Raw genomic sequence first — 24,363 nt, forward strand, 5'->3', positions numbered from 1 at the left:
AGAAACATCCAAGAGCAAGTTTCCTGAGAAAGAGAAAGGGAGGGAGGGTACACGTGTGCACACCAGGGGGAGGTAGTATCAGCTTTAACTGCCTAGCATTGGAAGTCATGCCGTATCATTTCCATGGCATTTTATACTTTAGCAGCGAGTCATGAAGGCTAGCCCATGAGCAAGAGGAGAGGAATTTAGATTCCACCTCTTAATGGGAGGAGTGGGAAAAAAATTGCAAACACATATTAAAACCAGCACAGGTAGTCTTACATTAGAGAATAATGAAACTAAGTATATAATAAACTTGGATATAATCAGGGTGCTATGCAGAATATTTAACAGCTGATTTGGTGTGGGCACTGACCAATAAGAAGAAATCATAGCATCCGCAGTGGTAGGATCTACTGGTGCAGACAGTTAATCTCAGTTCTGGGTCTAATCAAGGCTCCTAACGTGGCCTAGAGTCAGCAAGAGCTCTGGGAGGTCAGGAAAGGTGAGACTGTGTGTCTGAAATAAGATGTTTTAGGTATTCTTGCCGAAGCTTCAGAGGCCCCATCAGATGGGGCCCCATCTGGTTGTTTGATTTCTTTGTTTTGTCCACCTTTGTCCATCAGCATTTAGAAACATTTTCCTTGCATGGCTCTTACCCTAATGTTTTGGAAGTTTCTTCTGTGCTAAAGGGAGGGGAGTTGGGAGAGATGGGAAGACAAAGGATGAGCTCTAGGAATCCATATAATCTTTTGTACGTATTATGTTTCAGTCCAATGTGATGTAGAAGCCAAGTTGAGAGGCGCTTGGATCCTCCTCTTGGCCCAAACAGCAGACACACAAATGCTTGCTTCTTTGGGTGTATTTGTTTTCTGTTGTTGCTGTAACAAATTACCACAACTGTAGCAACTCAAAACAACATAAATGTATTATCTCACAGTTCTTTGGGTCAGAAGTGTGGGTTGGCTTGGCTAATTTTTCAGCTCCAGGTTTCGTAAGGCTGAAATCAGGGTGTCAGTGTCAGCTGGCTGGGCTCTTAGCAGGAGGCTCTGGGAAGAATCCTCTTCCAAGCTCATTCAAATGCTGGCAGAATCCAGTTCCTTGTTGTTGTAGAACTGAGGTCCTTCCTCACTTGCTGGCCATCAGCTGGGAGGCACTCTTTGCTCCTAGAGGTCTCTCTCTGGTCCTTGGACGTGGCCCCTACGTCTCAGAGCCAGCAACAGCATGTCAAATCCTTCTCACTCTTGAAATCTCTCTGACTTCCTGTTCTGCCAGCATCTCTTCTGCCTTCCTCCTCCTTTGCATCTCTTGGATTCCAGCCAGAGAAGGTTTGCTGCTCTTAAGAGCTCATGTGATTAGATTGGGCCCACTTGGATAATCCAGGATAATCTTCCTATTTCAAGGTCCTTAAACTTAATTACACCTGCAAAGTCCTTTTTTGCCACGTAATGTAACATAGTCACAGGATCCAGGGATTAGGACAAGGACATCGTTTTTGGGGCCGTAATTCTACCTACTAAAGGTAGTGACGTTTGGTCAATAAAGGTGCTTTCCCATCAACTTATTTCCTTAGGAAAGTAGGCCAGCCAGTACGTTTGTGTTAAACATTAGAGCTTATTGAAATACTAATTCTAAATTTGAAGGAAAAGGATATACATTTATGGAAACGGGTATAGGTTTCTGTTTTGACAAGAGAAGGGACACTCTCTTGATTTCCAGTAATGTCTCAAGTATAATATCATATTTAAGAGAATTGGTTTGAGATCAGACCAAACCTTGTGCAAATTTATAATGCTTGTAAGTCTCATTGTCCTCGTCTGGGAAATGGGCTAATAATTCCTATAGTTACTATGGGCAAGAACCTATGAATAGAAAGTGCTTAGGACATAGTAAGTACTCAGTGAATGTTAGCTAATAATAATAATAGTAATAATAATAATAATAATGATAATAGAATGACCTATTCATGGACTTCTTTATAGGTGGGGAGAAGGTATGGGCAGACCAACTAGAATCGACACTTGGGTTTCCTCCCAGTTTCATATTAGTCTGACATAAGTTATTAGTCTGACATACTTATTCTATTAAACATAAATTAGCAAAATTATTGTTCTAGAAAGGGATTTATACAAGTTTATTTAAAGGAATTTAGCTTAAGACAAATTGTTTGGTTTTAATCATAAAAGCATAGTGGCTGAAACTCACAGCCATCTAGGTCTGGGGTTGGCAAACGAGGGCTTTTGGGCTAAACCTTGCCTGCCGCCTGTGTTTGTATGGCTCATGAGCTAAGAATGATTTTTAGAGATACATTTTTTTTTCTTTTGGTGAGGAAGACTGGCCCTGAGCTAACATCTGTTGCCAATCCTCTTTTGGCATGAGGGAGATTGTTGCTGAGTTAACATCTGTGCCAATCTTCTTCCACTTTGTAATGTGGGATGCTGCTACAGCATGGCTTGACAAGCAGTGTGTAGGTCTGCAGCTGGGTTCTGAACCCTGGGCCACTGAAGCTGAGCGCATGAACTTAACCACTATGCCACCAGGCCGGCTCCTTTAGAGATAATTTGATGATGGGAAGCACTGACTTTGAACCCCAATTAAACAAAATGTTATCCTGCCCCCAAAGAATTCCATTCTTCTCATTAATAGGCCTGTATTATAAAAGGTATTCATTATTATTATATTTTGAATTTTGTCAGTAAAAATTTGTGGAACATTTTCTCTCACTATACAAGTATGTATATAACATCCTTGATTTTGCCTCTTTGCCTGAAAAATGCCTAAGTGTTTATGATATGACTCTTCACAGAAAAAATTTTGCTGAATCTGGATCTAAGTAACCTACCATGCATTTAAAATGGAGTGTAGACTCTTCGTAGCTGGAAGGTCCTCTCAAGATCTCCTAATGCAATACCTTAATTTTATAGCTAAAGCTAAACCCCAGGAAGATAGGCAGCTGTTCCAACATCACCCAGCTAGTTTGTGGTAGTGGCAGAATGAGTCATTTTATTTTTCAGTGCTTAAATCAGCAAACTTCCACCAGAGTCGGCAGATCCTCTGGGTAGCATGGTTGTACTTTATTCATTTCTCTTTACAAGGGCCTCTGTGTTGTCACCAATCCAGAACGTTTTAATGGACAGGTCAGAGGTGATGCAGCATAGAAACTCAGCTGTCCCATGAACCCATTGAACAGGGCCTGGCAAACATAAGCTTGTTGCTGTGTTTCCATCTGCAGGGAGAGCCTTTAGATTCTAGAATTTCTCATTAAAGCTGTTTCAGAAGCACTGGTGCTGCCTTTTTCCGCTAAGTTAGTAACAGTGAATAACCAGGCATGTTAATATATTCTCATTGAACTATGTTCAATTGAGGATGAGATTGTTTATTGAGCAGAGCAATAGTCCTAAACTGAGGTGATAATTTGCCCACGTGCCCCACATCCCCACTGTTCCCTGGTTGTTTGCTAATAAATCCCACCATGTTGTGTTTGTTGCTGCCCTCCTGCCTGGATAATGAGGATCACTTGGTGGTATTTGTTTCTCTTTCTACAGGTGGTTTACAAATCCAACGACGGTCAATGCCTTCTACAGTGCATCCACCAACCAGATCCGTGAGTACTCCGCTTCTGGTTTCCTTGTTAATCTGGTACAAAATGGAAGGAACTTTTCCATGACAGTGGTTAAGGGTAGGGAGCTATTTATTTTCCCCCAACAGTGACCAGGTATGTTGTTCACCAACATCTATCCATATGCCCAATTTTCCTCATTCCCTTCACCTTTTGTTTTTTTTTTAAAGCTTTATATCACCATTGAGTAAAAAAAAAAAATCAACTACAATAGATAACACTACAATGAAGTTGGCCGTGAAAAGGAGCAAACTTCCACTTTCCTCTCATAATGATCTTACAGATTTTACCCATATCATTTTGTTTATTTCTAGGATTGATGGGGAAAACAGGCAAGTAACTGGGCAGATTGTAGAACTTGAGGGGGGACTATTCATATATAAGAAAAGTTGGGAAATGTTCTTATTAACTGTAGGATATAAAGTCTTGATTTTCTTTTATTTACATGTTTTGGGTACACGTAATTATAAATGCCATGGTAAGTTTAAAAAATTATTAAAAATCAGATTGACACAAATTAAAAATCAGACAGTATCAAGTGTTGGCACCACGGACACATACTCACTGCTGGTGGAAGTGTAAATCAGTTCACTCATTTTGCAGAGCAATTTGGCAACACCTAGAAAAGCCAAAGATGTGCATGCATATCTGTGACCGTCATTTGTGCTCTGGGCGTGTACCTGGAGCTGTGATTCTCAAAGTGTGGTCCTGGGAGCAGCAGCATCATGGCAGAACTTGTTAGAAATGCAGATTTTTGGGCCCCACTTTAGACTTGTTCACAAACCCTGGACGTGGGGCTCAGAAATGTGTTTTATTCAGCCCTCCAGGTAACTCTAACATAGTTTGAGAACCATTGCCCTAGAGAAGTCTCGTGTGAGGAGGCCATGTGACAATGCTCATAGCAGAAACACAAGAATTACCTACATGTCCTTCTGCCAGAAAATGAATCAAATGTGGGCATGTTCGCACAAAGAAATGCCATACAGCAGTGAACAATGAATGACCTAGAGTGACATGTAATAACATGGATGAAGTTCACAAATATTAGGTTGTGTGGGGAAAAACCAACTTGACAGAATATATTAAGTATGATACCAAATAAAGTTGAAAAGCATGCAGAAGAATTTTATATATTGTCTAGAGATACACTTATATGTAGTAAAACTATGACGACATTCATGAGAATGACAAACACCAAGTCAGGTTGGTGGTGACCTGTTGTGGGGAGGGCGGGCTGCTCCTGCTCAAGTCCTTGCTGGTTTCTCAGCCCCTCTGCACCTCTTCTGTTCTTCATCTTCCTTGGTGATAATATCTAATCTCATGGTTTTAAGCACATCTCTATGCTGTTTGTTAAATGCGAGGGATGACGTTTATAAAGATTTGCCACCGTTGACCATGCCCCCACCATCTCCCCACTGGATACCTGTAATAGCTCCTCCCTGGCCTCCCTGCTGCTGTCCTTGTCCCCCTTCAGTCTATTCTGAATATAATATGGCAGCCATTTAAAGATGTTTAACAATCATCTCATGTCCCTCCTTTGCTCAGAACCCATTATCAGCTTCCCATCTCACCCAGAATAAAAGCCAAATTATTTGCGATGGCCCAGAAGCCTCTTATCACACTACCTTTACCTCCCCTATGTTCCAGCCACACTGGCCTCCTTCCTGTTCCTAAAGTATGAGACACTCTTCCCTCCTGACATTTATACCCTAGGCTCTGTTTGCCATGGAAAACTTCCCCAAGTAATCTGCATGGTTTGTGTTCCCACTTCCTTCAAATCTTTGCTTGAATGCCACCTTCTCACTGAGGTGTCCTGCCTGCCTGCTGTAGGTCCTTCATGCTTGCCCTCATCCTGACAGGACACCCTGGTCAGAGAGGACAGCTGGAAGGCTGTAGCTGCCACATCTCCTTAGAGTCGCCCTCATGTGGCCACTTTTGGGAATGGCAGTCTCTGCTGGACTTTGGTCTGAGTAATGAACAGAAGGAAAACCAGCAGATGGTAGTAATTTTTGATTTCTGCATTAATTTATCTAACCAAATCAGTTGTTACATATTTTGATTATTTCTAATGTCACTCCTTACTATAAAATATTCATTATTATCATGAAACTACCATTGCTTTCTTTTTTTCCCCCGGCTTTGTTGAGGTATAATTGACAAATAAAAATTGTTTATATTTAAAACGTACACCATAATGTTTTGATATAGCTCCAAGCTGAGAATTAAGATTCACATGTTACATAGGAACTTATGCTATTTGAGACATTAATTATAACTACTATTTATAATAATATGAATTATAGCAATATTATTTGGAACAACCTATTGGGCAATAGAAAATTCTTTGGATTATCCATTTTAAAAGAAAATGTTTTATTATGTAATATTTGGTACATGCAAAAGAATATATATATAACATTCTAGAACATATAAAGTTATAAAGTACATAAGAAAACATATGATAAAATAAATATATGCCTATGAACCCACCACCCAACCAGCAAGCGGGACCTTCCTGATATCATTGCATCTGTCTGTGCTCCTCACCATCCCCTTCCTCTTCCTCACCATAGAGGTGACCGCTGTTCTGACTTTTGTGTTTACCATTTTCATGTTTTTAAAAATTTTAAACCGCTTATGTATCCCTAAACAATATATTGTTTATTTTTGCTTATTTTTAGCATAATAAAAATGGTATCATACTGCATGCAATCTTAAGCAACTGTGTTTTTTCAATCAAAATGTTTTTAAGATTCATCCACGTAACATGTAGTAGTAGGTCTTTTCCTTTTCACTGATGTGAAATATTCCATTGCATGACTGTACCCCAGATTACTTATCTGTTCTATAGACCTTATCTGTTGACAGACTTATGTGTTTCCCCTCCAGATTTTTGTTGTTATGAACAGTGTTACTCTGAGTATTCTTGTATATGTCCCCTGAAAAAGTGTTTGTGATATATACTAGGAGTGGAATTACTGGCTTGTAGGGTATGCAAATACTCAACTTTACCAGATAACACCAAATATTTTCCAAAGTACAGGAGTGTTTTCATCACCTCTTAGCATTAGTAGACTTAATTTTCACCAATGTAGTGAATGTATTAGATCAGCTCTTATGCAAGAAAAGGCGTTGAGATAGACTCTTCACTAATGTTTCCACACTCACTTTCCAGTGTCAGTGAATGCTTAGTGCTCCTTTGGGGATTTAAGTATGTCTAATAATAATTCTGCCTCCAGGATTCACCCCTGCTTGCCCTTTTCCTTATCTGGGAAGAGCTGATCCTATCAGAGGTTTACTGAAGAAATAGCCATTTCAGGGTAACCTAGTGGTTTCTTGAAAGCTGATGAGCAGAGGGGGTTTGGAATGAACAATTTGAAGCAGTATTTTAATTAAGAGATTCAAGCTGTTTCTATTTTCCTAATGACCAGTGCTTGCTCTCATTGTAAATTACATTCCCAGGCAAGATGACAGGGAATCCTTTGGGTGACTTTCTTTTCTCTTTCTCCTTTCTGATTTTCTGGACTACAAATTAAGACAGGTGGAGTTTCTTCTTATACATTTCCCCACTGGGTTTCCTGGGACTTCCCCTAGCCCCCAGCTGCCTTCTTTTTGCTTCACTGAAGAAGTGAAAAATTGAGGTGATTTTCTAAAATGAACATCTTTATTGATTAGGGGCTGATTCTGACAGCATGTGGCCATCTGTTTAATTGGGTTTCACATCTAAGATGTAACTATACTTAGTAACATGATTTATGAGAATTTCATTCAGTTCCCATTATCATTTTCTGATTTATGCCACTTAAGTCTGCTTCTGCACGCAGTAGAGACTTGTGTAGAAAATAGACAACCTGTAGGTTTCTTGCAAATCCATGCCTTTGTGTGAAACCCTATGATTTGTGGCCATCTTTCAATGTTAGATTTTTGCAGAGTGGTTATAGCTTCTTATTTTTCTACCCTTGTCAAGCTGGGTAGCAATGTCTTCAGACACAGAGTGTAATGTGAAATAATAATAATTGAAGTCTTCTGTATGAGGAGTTATACTCAGGAGCTGTTGCGGAATTTAATTATATTTGAACTGATAAGCTGGTTAAAGAGGAAAACAAGAGCTGAGGTGATTGGTGCCTAAGCTTGTGCTTCCCTAACTTCGTGATCGCTGCAAAACTGGTCTTCCTGCTTTTAGTAGGGAAACAGTGAGAGCCTCCATGGGAGACCTTGAGTGCTACTCATTTGGTTGTATGACCTTGGTCAAAGTATTTCTCCTTTCTGACCCTTATTGTCCTTGTCTGCCACATGTTGAGATTACCCAGTTGTGGGTCCTTCTAGTTGTGGCATGTGGGATGCTTCCTCAGCATGGCCTGACGAGTGGTGCCATGTCCGCGCCCAGGATCCGAACCGGCGAAACCCTGGGCCGCCGAACCAAAGCACGTGAACCTAACCACTCGGCCACGGGGCCGGCCCCCAGCAAACTTTTTCTGTAAAAGGCCAGATAGTAAATATTTTTGGCTTTGCAAGCCATATGGTCTCTGTTGCAAATTCTCAACTTTGCCATTGCAGCCATAGACAATTCATAAACAAATGAGCATGGCTGTGTTCCAGTAAAACTGTTTACATGGGCTACAGTTTGCCAACCCCTGCTGTAGAGCACTGTGAGAGGATGAGATCCAGCTTCCAAAGTACTTTGGATCTAATCAGGTGGTGGTACCAGGGGTCTGAGAGTGGTAGAGTGAACAGCTCACATTTGGTTTTCCTTTTTACTAACATGGACTATCTTTAGAATAAAATTAATTTCATATATTTAGTATCAATGTGTATCAGCAAAATGTCTCATTTCAATATTAGTTTTTATCTTCATACATTTCAAATCATGTTAAGACATTATTTTAAGAAAGTAGAACCTTGGCTTGAAAACAAGCAAGGCCTAAGGGCTAAAAACCAATGATTTTATTATTTTTGCTGTTCTGCACAAGGGATTTGGCTGCCCCAGTTTAATCGTAGATATTCTGCTAAAGATAAGCCTTTGTCCAGAGGCTGTGCTTATGCTGGCATCAAACTATAGAATTAATCTTGAAATCAAACATAGATTTGTTTTGCTGTTAAGGAAATAATTGTTTCAAACTGGGAGAATTTCTCATACTTCATTGACTCTGCCTAAAACCATAAAGTGGAAGCCAGGTTAGTGAATACTCACTTACTTGCAGCCTCTACTGGAACTTAATGAAATTAAGTCCCTGAATTCACTTGATGCTCTGTTTGGGGACAATTTGGAAATAGTCTTCCATAGTTTTGGAGCTAGAGGGAGGAAACTTGAGTGGCCACTAATCTAAACTTCTAATTATCTAGAAGAGATCCTGACACTCAGAGTGATTCTTAGTAACTTTTTCCATTTATTCACTTAATATTTAGAGAGCCCTCCATGATTCTCACTTCCTGTATAGTCTCCTCTCACACTGAATAAGGCTGATCTCTGTAACCAATAGGATACTGTGGAAATGAACGGGGTGTGACTTTTGAGGCTAGATCATAAGAGGCATTGTGGCTTCTGCCTTGCTCTCTTGGATTGATCACTCTGGGGGAAGCCAGCAGCCATGTCATGAGGGCACTCAAGAAGCTGGTGGAGAGGTCTACATGTGAAGAACCTGAGGTTTCCTGCCCATAACCAGCACCATGTGAGTGTGCCATCTTGGAAGCAGATCCTCCCGTCCAGCCAAGCCTGAAGATGACTGCAGCCCAGGCTGACGTCTTGACAGCAACCTCATGAGTGACCCTAAAACGGACCACCCAAATAAGCTATTTCTGAATTCTTGGACAGGAGAAACTGAGATAGTAAATGTTTATTGTTTTGAACCACTGTGTTTTGGGGTACTTTGTTACATACACAGCAAGAGCTAACTAATATAGACATTACAGTCTGCCAGGTACTGAGTTCAGTGCTGGGGTATATGATATGGTATGGTATAGTGGTTAAGAGTGTGGGCTTTGATTTTGAATCCTGGCTTGGCCACTAATAACTTGTAACCTTAACATCTTATTTGACGTCTTAAAGTTACTTAACATCTTTAAGCCTCAGTTTAATTATCTGTAAAATAGAGATAATAGTAGTGACTATCCTATAGGATTGTCATGAAGATTAAAGGTGATAATGTATATAAAATGCTTGAAAGAGAGACTGGTTTGTAGTAGGTACTTAATAAATCTTAGCTATTAAGAGTCTTTTTGGGGCTGGCCCTGTGGCTGAGTAGTTAAGTTCTCGCGTTCTGCTTCTGGGGCCCAGGGTTTTGCTGGTTCAGATCCTGGGTGAGGACATGGCACCACTCATCAGGCCATGATGAGGCGGCGTCGGACATGCCACAACTAGAAGGACCCACAACTAAAATACACAACTATGTACTGGGGGGATTTGGGGAGAGGAAGGGAAAATTTTTTTAAAAAAAGTCTTTTCTTTTGAAGAGTTGAGAGAGACAGACTTGTTACCAGTCATTTGTAAGACATCATGATTAGTGTGTGGCAGAACGGTGTGCAGTGCATCCTGGGAGCCACAGAGGAGGGGTAATTAATCTGGGGGAGTCAAGATTGGCTTCACAGTGAAAGTGATGTTTGAGTGGGCTTTGAAAGGAAAAAGAAATTCTCCAGGCAAAGAAGGTAGGTTGAGACATGAAGGAAGAAGGATTGGCTGGTACAAAGGCAACAGACAAAGCAGAGCATGGTGCAGGAATGGCTGATGAGATGGTCACAAATGCTGGGGCAGAGGCTGCATATGGTGGAGGGGGAGAAGGAGTGATGGGAGATGACATGTGGAAGAAGGAGATGAGGGCCTTGTAAGCCATACTGAGGAACAGGCCATAAGGAGCTAGTATAGTTTTCTTTGGGAGGCAAGAAACTTAAATTTTGCTTCCTTGGTCTTAGTCTTAAAGATCATGGCTTGGAGAGGAGGAATATTGAGGTCACTTAGAACAGTTAGGAGTTGGCAGATGGTTCAAGAGAAGGATAGGGAGGGTCTAAACCTAGGCAGTGACACTGGTGAGGGAGAGTAGGGGATGGTTCTTAAATAACTGTGTAGTGATAATACAGGTAGCAGTTTCCCAACTTTTCCATTGATGCTTTGAAAGACTCCCGTAAAATGGAGATTACAATTGTTCTGTGCAGCTACTCTTCACCAAGAACCATTAATGTGCCAAGCATCGTGCTGGGTGCTTTAACATATGTTATCTCTAATCTTCACAGTAGTTCTATAAGCTTGGCATTGTAGGCCCATTTTATAGACAAGGAAACTGAAGCTCAGAGAGGCTAAGTCACTTGCCAAAGACCACATGACTAGTAAACTGCAGAGCTGGGAGTATAACTCAGCTTCTCTGATGGCATGCTCTTAATCTTCACCCTATACTGTTCGATACTGAATAAGAAATGTGAGAATTACATGAAATGATACATGTGAACACACTCTGAAAAGGTTAAGAGCATGATATAAATGTATGTTAGAGTAACCATTACTATGTCATGCCCTCACCTATGTGGTGGGGGATTGTTTCTGTTTGGTATGGAAACAAGCTATAGAATGTGGGGACAGCCAGGAGGTGAGGGTCACAAGGTCAGATGATCCCCAGGTTGTGCTGATTCCACATCCCAAAAGGCTGTTGTGTTGAGCAGCAGTTCATTATTGCCGCCTCGAAGAGCTCTGTTCTCTGCGAGCCCTTTGGCTGTGCCGGTGATCCCCTTGCATCCTTGGATTAGGGTAGAGTGGAGGGGGGTTATTTGAGAGATGCCATATTTAGATGTACTCTCTAAAAAGATTTTACTTCACAAAATTTACTATGAGATTTAAAAAGTTTTAAGTGAGCTGAAGTTATGAACAAACTACTAATAGTTTGCAAAATTGCCAGATGATGCACTTAGCAAGGTTGTGGGACACCTGCTACAACTATTTTAAGATGTTCTTGTCCTGGTCTAGTCCAGGACTCTGGAGGTCCTAATACAGCACCCCCCCCCCCCAATCTCTGTTGCCTGACCAGAAAGGCAGCTAAGAATGACATTCTGATTAGTGCCACTGGAAGACAAAGGTGCCCTCAACTGGAATGCCCTGCAGTGGCATTCCTGTTACTGTGGTGAGTCCCAGGACCAATGCCTGGAGGGACACATTTGCCACCTGCAGGGCACTTCTGAAAACACACTTGTAGGACAGGATAAATGCTGTTTCCAGACATAGAAGACTGGGCACGTTTGCTGCAGGGCTGGTAGCATGAAAGCACAGAATGATTATTAGGGTCAATCTGATCAAAGAGCTGGGGTGTGAGTGGGACAGTCACGAGGAGTGACCTGGATGTGAGCCAGAGTGAGGAAAGCGCCAGGAAGCTGGGAAAGAGCCATGGTGATGGGAGACAGGAAGTCAGGGAGCAATCTCACTAATTTATCTTGATGGTCACAATCTCACTGGTTCTCCCTTGAAAAAATCAATTGTCTTTGACCCTTATACAAAGTAGTTCATATTTATTGTAGGAACTCTGGAAAATTTTTAGATAAGCTAAAAAACTTAAGTTAATATCATCATTTAAAAATAGACATGATTAATAATTTTGTTGACTACTCTTCAAACTTATGTTTGTCTACACATATTTTAATATAGAAATTAAATATGACTCATCCAATAATTCTTTTTTCCCCACTGAACATTGTAACGTTAATATTTTTTCCATTATTACATATTCTAAGTCATCATGCATAATATTCCACCAAATAAAAGCACCTTAATTTCTTTAATTTCCTACCAATAGACATTCAGGCTGTTTCACTATTGTAGGAAAAAAACCCTCTGTGATAAGTTTTCTGGCCAAGTTTTTGTATAAATCTGAGACTATTTCTTTAGGGTAAATTCCTAGATGTGGAGGAATTGCTGAGTCAAATGGTATGCCCAATTTAAGGGTGTAAAAATACATCTTACTTGACTTGAGAAAAGTGGTACCAATTTATATTTCCACTAACAATAGATGAGATGGTTTTCTTTTTACCAAGTTACGCATTGTAAAGATGCTGTTGGAGGAGAAGAATAAAGAGACTCAGGGTTTTTTGGTCTAATTGATATGGGGGAAAATGTTAGTCACATTTTCATTCTTGAGACCATGTCTCATGTCCAGATATGGATCAGTGAACCTACACAAGCATTTATTGAGCATCTACTGTATTCCCAGGCCTGGGCTGAACATCACTGCCTCTGGTGTCAGTTTTGAATACCTAGGACAGCAGCTGTGTGTATGAAAGGACCTGTTGGAATATGAGTAGAATATGAGATACTGAGCTTCAGAATGGGAGGAAATTTGTGTTTTCCCTGCCAGATGTTGAACTATAGCAGTGGTTCTCTCAAAGTGTGGTCCCTGGATCATCAGCGTGACTTGTGATAAATGGGCATTACTTGGTCCCATCCCTGACCTACTGAATTGGAAACTCTGGAGGTGGGCCAAGCAGTTTATGTTGTAACAAGATTTTAACCATCAAACCTCTGCTAGATACTGAAGTTTGAGGACCACTGAGCTATAAAAATAAGCAAATGCAAAAGAGGTCAAACTTGGTTCGGTAAAGGTAGGGGGGCCAATTCATCCTGGTTTGCCTGGGACTGTCCCAATTTTAGCACTGGAAGTTCTGAATCCCAGGAGCTCCTTCAGTCCTGGGCAAACAGGGATGGTTGGTCACCCTGGTAAAGAAGAGAAGGTTCTCTTTGTTATAGTCTAAAGGTAATTATGGCAGAAAAATTACAGAAGGGCCAGAAGAGAAGGTTTCAAGATGGAGGGCAGATTTTAGAAGCTGCTTTCTGCTTGTCAGTTCTAGGCTGATAGGTACAGTGGCAGGAGGTTACCTGCAGGAAGCCAACAGATGGCTAAGGCATCTTGCTGAATCCCTTGACATGAGTCACAGCTGTTAGAACTTGATACTTTCTGGAAAGGAGAAGGTTGGCATTCACCAAACTACTGCAAGATGCCAAATTGAAAAAAAAAGCCACTATTAATCTTAGTAGTGATGACAATGAAATCTCTTTACAGCAAAAAACATAACCAGAAGTGCTTTGTAATTGCAGCAATTTCCATATCCCAACTGATGGCCCCCTAGATTCTAGAAGAGTGGTATCTGGCTTATCTAATCCTGAATAAGATGTAACACTCGTTCTCTCTTAGAGTGAGCATTCATCCTGGATTTTCCAAGGCAGTTACACTTAAAACTCTTTTTGTCCTTTCGCACAATCATAATTTATAAGCTATGTAAAGTTTTCAGTTATAAAAGTATAGTCTGAAAAATTATAATAAAAACATCTAATCCTATGTTATAAGCATAGTGTTGAGGAGTGGTGAAGAGAGGAGAATGAGACGAGAGGGCTGACTTATAGACATCAGTTAAATTGAATATAAGCAGTTCCTTATTTTTGCTAAACCAAAGAGTTCTGAACATGTTTGTACATTAGAATCACCTGGGGAGCTTTTAAAACATACTGATGTTCAGGGCTCCATCCCAGAGACTGTGGCCTCATAGTGCTGGGGCAGGGGCTTGGACATGGGTATATTTTGAAAAAGCTCCCCAGGGATTCTAATGTGCAGTTGGAGTTGAGAATCCTTATCCTAACCTAAACCAATGGGTCTCAACTAGAGACCACCAGAATAACCTGGAGGGCCTGTTGAAAACTCTGGATGCCATCCCTAGAGTTCCTGATTCAGTAGGTCTGGAGTGGGGGCCCGATAATTGACATCTCTAACAAGTGCCCAGGTGATGCTGATGCTGCTGGAATGGGGACCACAGTTTGGGAACCACTGTCCTAAACCATTCCTACCTCAAACCCCAAGTGATCTTACAAACCATATCTTTTACCCATTAGTGTAGACGTGTGTATAGATAACCGCTCTCCCAAAACACCTCTATGCTTCTACTCCCTCCCATGTATCCATGTATCCTCCCATGTATTTCTTTTCCCTACTGAGTTTAAAACGTATTTCAATTAAAAAATATACTTCAGAGAGCTTTGATATGAGTTCACCTTCCTCTTTAGATCTCGCAAAATAGGAATTTTTTTCCTGGTTAAATCCTTTCTGTCACTGGATTGTGGGTTCTTGAGGATGTTTGTATGTTAAAAGCTTACCCATGTTGCTTGGAACATCATAGGTCCTCAGTAAATGTTAATGGTCAATGATTATGTATAGAAATTGCATCATCATAACCAAACCCAACTATTCCCAGTAGTTTTTGTAGTTGGATTTAAATATACTAACATCTCCAAAATTAGGGTTATAAAATGCGTTCACTTAGTGAACTATAGAGCTAGGAGCTATTGCGCAAGTCAAGTAAAATAATGAAATAGGTCAGAAGTAACTGCAAGTGAATCTCACCAAGAAGTATAATAATGTTGCTGATATAATGTATGTTGATACATCAGCAATAAACTCTGAAATGTGGATTGATACATGGATTAGTTCAGTTATATAAACATACACTTAGGCTTTTGAAAATGACTGTCATAACATGTACTAGAATAAAGTCACATTCATACATCAATAAATAAATGCAAAAGACCAAACATCCTGTTATTTGGTAGAGCTAATAATATAATACAATGTATTAATATAATCAGCTCCTTAGCAAAACTTCGCAAACGCCCATAGTGAAAGAAAACAGACAGATACATGCTTAATGGAAAACTCAAGTATATGTCTGGAGAAAGCAGCCACAGCAAATATGGAAATGGATTTAATCAAACAATTGAGTGTGTACTTTGGTCCACACATTCTAAAACCTATTGGATTCTTTAGAATTTTCCCCTCTGTCATTTTTTGCACTGAACTTATGTTTTCATTTGCCCCTGGCTGTGCCACTTCTGCCCCAGAGGCTGCTGGAGCGATCCTAGCTGAACAAATTCAGTAATGCTAATTCTTTCAAAAGAGTCAAATGAAAGATTCAATTTAAGAATGAACTCCACCCAAATTCAGATGAGTTTGAGTCACCTTGCATCATATTAGTAAATTTACAAAAGTTTTCTATAGAGAAAGTGAAGAAGCAGGTGCTCTGGGTTTTGAAGTCCAGCAGTGAAAGCTGGAGGCCTCCCATTTTGTTAAATCTGACCAAATGTGGAAACAACAGGAAAAGATGGTGAGTCTGACTACATTTGTCTTAAAATAATCACCATTTCTAAGTGTCAATATAAAAACACACACACATAAACTTCCAAATAACATAAAACTTTGGAAGGTAATGCTTTCAAAATATTTGCTGTGTGATGACGTTAAAGAATCAAACACTTGTGGATATGGAACTTAAAATTAATGTGGCAGTTACATGAAGCATACAAAAATGTAGGGAGAAGAGATTATATTTGTTCAGTATCGTTAGGGCCAAAGGACTCTGATCCAAATCAGTGTTTTGTCTGATTTTCTCTTTTCAGCATGTACCACCAACATAAAAAGGGAGATTGTCCTATTTTTATTCCTTGGAGGTAGGGTGGACTAAGAGGACACAGGGGTGATGGAACTTGCATGGAGCTGGGCAGGCCTGTTCATCTTGTTAATATCTGCATTCTCATTGAAAGTTTATTGGGAAAAAATGTGCTGACCTCAAAACTACACTAGTTCTTCCATGAATGCAAGAGAATGGAACTAACAGAGTCTCTAATCTAGAAGGAAAATGCAAACCAGAATTGGAATAATGAAACGTATCCTCGTTCTGGTATTGAATATGGAAACTTCAGGATGTAGCACATTGGTAGTACTGACAGTATCATGTAATGTTTCAGACTTTGGCCAACAAGATGTACTCATAATTACAGGTAATGCTTAGCCCCAGTCACCCCTTTGAGTTTCACAAGGTGCAGATTCCATTCACTCAACAAAGATTTATTGAGTGCTTGCCATGTGCCAGGTATTGTTCTAGCTCTGGAGCTATCACGGTGAAAGAATACCAAAAATAAATAAAAATCTATTTTGTTATGGAGCTTGCATTCTAGGTGAGGAAAGACAGACAGTAATTTATACAGAATAAGTAGAATGTAGAGTATCATAGATGGTGGTTTTATGGAGAGATGTAAAGCAAGAAAGGGGGGTAGGATAACACCTCTCTCCTTTAAAAATCACAGGGAATGCCTTAACGAGAAGGTTACATTTGAGCAAATATCTGAAGCAAGCAATGTAGACAGTAGTAGAAAGAAGAGAGAGGGGTGGGAAGAAAGGGGAATTATTAATTTTTTTCATGTTTCTCCATGAAACATGTGTCTTCATACAATGTGAATTTGCTATTTATGAATATATATGTTTGTGTTCTTAGGTCTGAGCTGTGGGGTAATGGGCTAATTTTGTTTTATTCTCCAGATTTGTCTATACTAAAAAACCTAATTAATGTGATATTACAGTAATAAAATGGACACTGAAACCCAGACACATCAAGGCATTTAACTTTTCCTGGAAAGCTGTAGCTGTAGTCAGGATATAACTTTATGACTATAAAGGTCAAATAGTTGACCCTGCCTGGGTTAATTGCCCACCGAATGTGATCAGTACTTTGACAACTGTCTCCTAAACAAAAGCACTCTATGTGTTTTATGGTCAGCATTTTGCTAAGGCTCCAACTAGGTTAGTCAGTATTCACTGATAGGGGAGTTGTGAGAAACTCTAGTAAAAACAAAAGGTTGACCCAAGTAGAAAACCAAAAGCAGGCCCTAGTGGTTTTCCCAGGTGAAGATTTGAAGAGGAGAAATTTTTACTAGGAAATAATGAGGTTATTACAACATAAAGATACCAGTATTTTCTTTTGTCAGATTTTTAGTCTTTGGAATTATATAACCACAATCTGTATTTTTGCTTGAAATAGGAATGAAATTTGCTAGTGTTGACAAGTGCAAGAGCAAAATACTACCATGTGAGCTTAGTTAACTGTAAACTGTTTTTGGATAACCTTTAGAAGAATTTTCTATAATATGCACACATTTATTTCTTTAAGAGTTAATTTTAATTACACAAGTTGATTGCCTTTGACTAATCAAAATTTAAAACATTACATTTATGCCCAAAGCCCCTTTAACAACCCACCCCCATCCCAATTATCTGCAACAGATAACCACTGTGATCAGTTTGATAGGTATTTTGCAGACCTTTTTTGTGTATTTACATACATATACTCACACTGATAGGATAGTTATTTAAAAAATAGAAATGATATTTATATGTCTGTATCTGTGCCTTGCTTTGTTCCAACAACATGTCTTGGAGATTTTTCCATGCTAGAATATTAAGACCTACCTCTTTTCATTTGCTGTATAGCAGTCCATGATATGGTTATACCATAATTAAGTCATTCCCATCCTGTTGGACGTTTAGTTTGTTGCACACTTTTCTCAATTACAGCAATGCAGCAATGAACATATTTAGTCATGACTCTACAGAGCACACAAGCCAGTGAGTGGGCAGTGGTTCTTCGACCAGCAGCATCAGTGTCACAGGGAACTTGTTAGAGATACACATTCTTAGCCCCCTCTCCAGACTCACTGACTCAGAAACTCTGAAGGTGGAGCCCAACAATCTGTACTTCAGTAAGCCCTCCAGGTGATTCCGATGCCTGATAAAATTTGAGAACCACTGGCAGGAATATATGTATGTACATATATACGTGGATGCATTTGTGTACATATACGGTCAGTTCTGCTATAGCGCGGTATCTGTGTTCCTAGACATCACTGCACTATGCAAAATTGTGCTGTAAAAGCCATAGGGCTTATGGGCAAAATGAAATTAGGGACATAACAATCAAAAACTTTATTGGTGACACATGACAACAAAAGCTAGGAGCCTCATAAAAATGATAGTACAGTTTTGTTGTTGTTGTTGTTAGTGCCTTCCAGTAGATTCTAACTCCTGGAGACCCTGTGTACAGCAGAGCAGAGCCCTGCCCGGTCTTTTTGCGCCACCCTCTCCCTTTCTGGCACTGTATCAGACAATGCTCTGCTGCTATTTATAGGGTTTTCACGGCCAGTTCTTTCGCGAGTGAGTGACCAGGTCCTTCTTCCTAGTCTGTCTTAGTCTGGAAGCTCCGCTAAAATCTGTCCACCATGGTGACCCTGCTGGTATTTGAAATACCGGTGGCGTAGCTTTCAGTGTCACAGCAACATGTAGTCACCACAGTATGACAACCAACAGACAGGTGGTGTGGTTCCTCGACTGGAAAACGAACCTGGGCCTCGATGTTGAGAGCACCGAATCTTAACCACTAGACCACCAGGGCTGGCAGCGCAGTTTTACACATGTTAAATAGATAAATACATAAATGACGCAGTAAATATGGTGCTTTCCCTTGACAAGACCTGAATTTGGCTTGTGGAAGTGGGTGTTGGAGAGCTTGCAGCTTGTGAGTTATAGTGTAGCGGTAGACGGTGGGTTATCTGAAATTGGGAGGAAGATTTTAACACCAGATGTGGGTGGATGTGGCTTCTGACACATGCGGTGAACTGAGGTAGCTGGTTCATGTTGGGATGTGTGCATTTTGTGTATTCCTATACGGCCTCAGTACATTTGGGTGAGTTTTTCTGCTTTCATTTAACATTTCTCATGGACAAAATTGGACATAAGCAAACGTGAAATTGGAGTTATGCCCCCGTTTTTCCCGTAATATGTTCAATCACGTTGGAACAAATTTGCCTTTGCAATGGTAAGTGTTATAGCAGAACTGACAGTATATACCGATACATACATTTACACATATGTCACCCATAAAAGGACCCCATACAGGACTGAATGCTGTTTTTTCACTTAGTTTCTTTTTTTCACTTAATATCTCTTGGAGCTTTTTCCATATCAGCATGTAGTTACTCATTTTTAAAATGGCATTTAAACCATTAAGAGATGACTAAATTGCTCTTCAAACTGCTTGCAACAATTTACATTCCTACCAGTGTGCTTCCTGGCCAGTATTACCTATTATCAAATTTATTAATTTTTGTCAATCTAATAGTTTCTCTTTCCTCCCTCTCCCTCCTTTCCTATCGCTCATATGTGTGTGTGTATGTAAATGTGTACATATATACACACACACATTTACTCTGTGAGGAATGCCTCCCGTAAATATACTGATAAAAAAGGAGCTTTAAAGATGTGAAACAAGTGGTGAGGCAGTGCTGAAATGGGGGAAAAAAGAAAGAAAATGGATACGCAAGAAAATGTAAGAAAAGCCTGTTGAAAAGGGAAAGAGAAAGAATTCCATTTCCATTTATTTTTTACTTCTACCTTTGCTAAATACAACTTATCCACTTTATGAGATAAGATATTGAGTTCGCCCTGTTGGGATTCCATCTATCACTCTTGCCAGTTGACGTCTCCAAAAATGCAGCTTAAACTGTTAATCTATTCACTTTAGCAGAATAGTCCTGAGGGCATCAGATTCTGCTGTTGATCAGTGTTGGGTTCCATGGCCCCGACAAGTTGAGCAGATACAGCTGATCAGAGGAGTGTGCTGTCTGAGGCCTCTCATTGCAACAGCAGCAGAAATGAGGCTCATGCAGGTGTCAGATGTTTTCTGTAAAGAGGTTGGCAGTGGACACAAATGCTTCCAGCTGGGCACATTACCAAGCAGGAAAGCCATAATGATTTAATAATTAAATCACATTGGTTTATGATCATTGTTCTTAGTAGGGAATATCATTGCTTTTTGATGATATATTGTGTGAGATGGAATTTTCATGTAAACACTGTTATTTGCGTATATATATAATATATTTACATATATTTATCTCCAAGTCAGAATGACTTACTAAAAGTAATCATCAAAAAAGAGGATGGAATAGTGATGTAAAGATGCCAAAGATATCAGAAAATGTAGAAATCATGAAGTTAATATGGCGTTACCCTTGAAAGTCAGATGCATTGTCCTTTATGTGAAAGCAGCAGGAAGAAAGAGAACTACTAGCTGGATCCATTGCTGTTTTGCAATTAGGATTTTGCACCTCGAATTCTCAAGCTATGACATTATTAAGAAAATAGAAGGAATATGTATACTAGTTATATAGAATTAACATTTCACTTCTAAATTAAGAACTTGCTTCCCTACCCTCACTTCGCCTCATAGTGCCTTGTCATGGAGGGGAGGTAGAATGTTGGGAGGGCGAGAGGGAAGAGAAAACATTTTAACTCATAAAAGAGCTTGCAGTCTCAAGGGGCCCTGAGCAGTGGCTCTGGAGCAGGCAAGGACACTGCAGAAGGCGTCTCTCTCTCTCTGTCTCTCTTTTGTTACTGTGCTTTGCCTTCCCAGCTTGATAACTTGTTAAGTGCAGCTCTTAGGATCAACCCAGGGTACAAAATTTAGTGGTGAGTTGCAGCGGCAAAGCAAAACATTTCTCCCACTCACCTGCATCCAGAGCCAGCTACATAATTTGCAGGGCCCAGTGCAAAGTGAAAATGTAGTGGCTCCCTCTTCAGCAATCAGGAGAAAGTGCTGTTAAAGGTGCTAAAATATAAAGCTTTGTCCTGTCTTCCACGGTCCCTCTTTCTCTAGACTTGGCATGGTAGTTTTATTTACCATTTAATACCGTTATAAGTTGTAAGAAAAACTAAAATTTAAAATCATTAGCATAATTTTACCAAATTCATCTTTATATTGTGCAATGCCCATTTTAAATGTAAATATAAGAGCATTTAACTTGTATGTGGAATCACCAAAATCACAGTTTGTATTTTGTAGCTTGTACATGAATATATATTTTGTTCTTACCAGAATAGTAGAAATGTTGCACAAAACTAACTCAGCTCTTTTTATTTCACTTCTTAATACATGCACCTTCTACCAATACTCTCTACTTTTGGCTTACTGATATGTAAGGAAAGACTGAAAGGAAAAGAAACCATGAGTCACCCTGTCTCTCCCTGTCCTTCTATGTCATCTATTGCAGTGTAAATGGTTGGCTACTGCAGGGAAGTAAGAGGAGTAAGAAAGGATGTGATAGAGTTCCTTGGTCATTTGTGTTTCTTAGAATGCCATTGCCTTCTTTTGGTGATCAGAGCAAATTCTGGTTCCAGTAGAAGGAATTGCCCCTTGGGGCTGTCAGAACCCCCACCTATTCAGTCTAGATATAGCATGCTTCCCTTGTACTCACTTTGAGTTTCACTGAACTCCCACGCGTTGTGGGTCTACTGGAGTTCTGTGCTCCTGGAGGGAAGCATCATGAATGCTGTATGCAAATGGGTCATCTAGGACCTGTGAGCATACATATCATACTCCGATCCTTTGCTCACATGCATGCTTCCTTATCTCCTCAGGCTCTAATTATGAAAGCAAGTTCAAAAGTAAAACTATCAAGGATTTCAAGATAGCAATAGCAGAGCATTAAACCAAGTGCAAGATCCTTCAGTGTGGGGCGTCCCGTGTGATTACACAGGTTGTGTGCCCATGAAGCTGGCCCTTTCTGTATCAGGGGAAGCTACTGGGCAGCTGGAGGCCTCCTGCACATGCTATGTATGAAGGAACTCAGTTCACAGCAGGTTGGACACTGCCAATAGTGTGTCCATGCAAAATGGGTTCTTTCTTTAAAACTGATACAATGCACTTATTTCAAACTCAGTTACATTAATATCCTCTTAGAGACTGTTGCATGTCTTTGAGGGCTCCCAGCTCCACGAGGAGTACTTTTCAGGTGGGCCTTTGAAACCCCAAGGCTACAGCTGGAAGCAGGTAGTCATCATTGACTCAATCTCTCGATATCCCGTATAATTTTGTTTGTTTCTTTGTCTTTCACCCAGGATTTCCAGCAGGAGAGCTCCAGAAGCCTTTCTTTTGGGGAACAGAATATCCTCGGTAAGTAAATTAGTAAAGAAACCAGTTATGGACAAGTAAGGAAGAACATGCTGCTTTGTCAGAGCACAGAATATAAAGTCAAAAACCAAAGCTGATGATTGTTCAGCAAAAAGAGGGCATGGAACCTGGTGTGGGTTGGCCTGACTCTCACCATTTTAGGTATTTGTTTTCTCATTCTTGTTCTAAGGTGTGTGACTGAACAGGAAAGCCAACTTATACGTAGACAGCTTTCATTTTTATTGTTTATTCACTTATATATTGACTCATACTACAAATATTTGGACATTGAAGGATTGTTAGAATTTGAGTTGATGGTGATGGGTCTAAAACCATTCAAAATGTAAGAAACAATGTGAGAAAAGGAAGGGAAAGTGCTTGTAGAATATCAGAGAGTCTAGTGTGGCTGGTCCAAGTGGTATATGAAGGGAAGTAACGGGAAAGAAGGTGGAGGTTTGATATTGGAGGGCTCTGAATGCCAGGTAAGGAGCTTGGGTATTAATAGGCTACAGCTTATTTGCTCAAAAACTTGCAATAGAACATGGGTAGCTATAGGAGTAAGAGTTCTATGTCCTCAGTGAAGCCATCCATCCTCTATTAAGATATCTGCTCAAAGAATAATTATTAAGCATCTTTTAGAAATATGCAGATACTGGAGACATGGTCATCACAGTCTAGTGAGATGGCTTCCCATACGTCCTTCTGTTCTGGATGGATAGCCTCCAGAACCAGTGAATTGATATCCTTTCTGCTCACATCACCTTTGCCCTCCCCTGAGTGTTGGGTCTAATTATGGGACATCAACAAGCAGAATTGTTTCCAGGGGAGAGAATCAGGATTGTAAATGGCCTAAGACAACATTTCCTAAAGTGTGTATTCTTTGAAGTAGTAATAGAGGCAAGTCGTCCTCCCATTCCTTTTACTTGAGAGAATCACAATACTTAGCAGCATAAAAATTCCCAAGAAGTTCTGCAAGAGAGAACCCTATTTAAATGTTTTTAACCCAGAGTTTCCTAAACTCCTCTTTTCCCTATATTTTGGGAAATGCTCGTCTAGAATTCATGACTGAAGAAAAAAAGTTGGAAGACCTTGCAAAAAGAACACTTGAGGGAGAACCTCATAACTGTCTTCACATTTTTGAAGGAAAGTTAAGGTGACAGAATGATTTACTATATTCAGGGAGGTCAGTGGTGTTCAGCTAGAGACTACACTAGACCAACAGAAGACATAGGAAAGAGATTCCGGACTAATATTAGGAAGAGATGTTGTATTTAGAACCGCCCAAACAGGGAATGGGCTACTTCAGAAAGGAGTGAGCTCCTGGTTATTGGCAATGCCCAAGGAGAAGTCTTAAAACAATTTGAACAGGTTTTTGTAGTGGGGTTTCATGCCTCTGAGAAGGGGTTGAACCAGCTGGGCTTAAAGCTGCTTCCAACTCTAGGATTTTTGTAAATTTCCAATTCAGACGTAGAGTAGTCTTTACTTGATGATCGTGTGAGATCGTGGTTGCTCCAGACAGCAGTACGGTTGTTTTGTTGTTGACAGAAAATCCTGTGCATATATTAAACCCATTGGGTAGTAAGAACAAAAAAGAAACCGAGTAGGTGGAAAAATAGTTGTCTTCTCCATTTTATTTTTGGAAGGGTGGATTTTCTCTGTAGGAGTCTTCTTATTTCTGGCCAGCCAGACACATATTAAAAGGCATACAAGTTTACTTATTTTTATAACATGCTAATTTAAATAATGTCCATTGATAAAATGGGAGATGTGAATTTAGTATTATGAAACCTTATCGTTGTCAGTCTTAGCTGTATAAAATTACTTTTTCTTTGTCTCTTGTCCAAAGGATTGTGATTATGTAACTGAGAATTGGAACTTACAATGATTCAATCATTTTCAGAATTCTCTATTATCTTTTGCAAATAGGAAGCTCATTGGAGCGGTCCCTCTTAAGGGACATTTATTGCAGAGCAGTT

The 24,363-nt window shown here is 40.0% G+C and overlaps 1 protein-coding gene across 3 annotated transcripts in view; it reads left to right on the forward strand.

The window, feature by feature from the left end:
* Positions 1 to 24,363, forward strand: part of PHEX (phosphate regulating endopeptidase X-linked) — a 203,005-nt gene that overhangs the window by 155,976 nt on the left and 22,666 nt on the right. For all 3 annotated transcript variants that reach the window (XM_070502642.1, XM_070502641.1, XM_044764063.2), the window contains 2 exons: positions 3,525 to 3,583; positions 22,336 to 22,390. In XM_070502642.1, coding sequence (XP_070358743.1) covers positions 3,525 to 3,583; positions 22,336 to 22,390 — 114 coding nt within the window. The remainder of the gene's footprint in view (positions 1 to 3,524; positions 3,584 to 22,335; positions 22,391 to 24,363) is intronic.

Source organism: Equus asinus, chromosome X, assembly GCF_041296235.1.
Source record: "Equus asinus isolate D_3611 breed Donkey chromosome X, EquAss-T2T_v2, whole genome shotgun sequence".
Taxonomy (NCBI): Eukaryota; Metazoa; Chordata; class Mammalia; order Perissodactyla; family Equidae; genus Equus; species Equus asinus.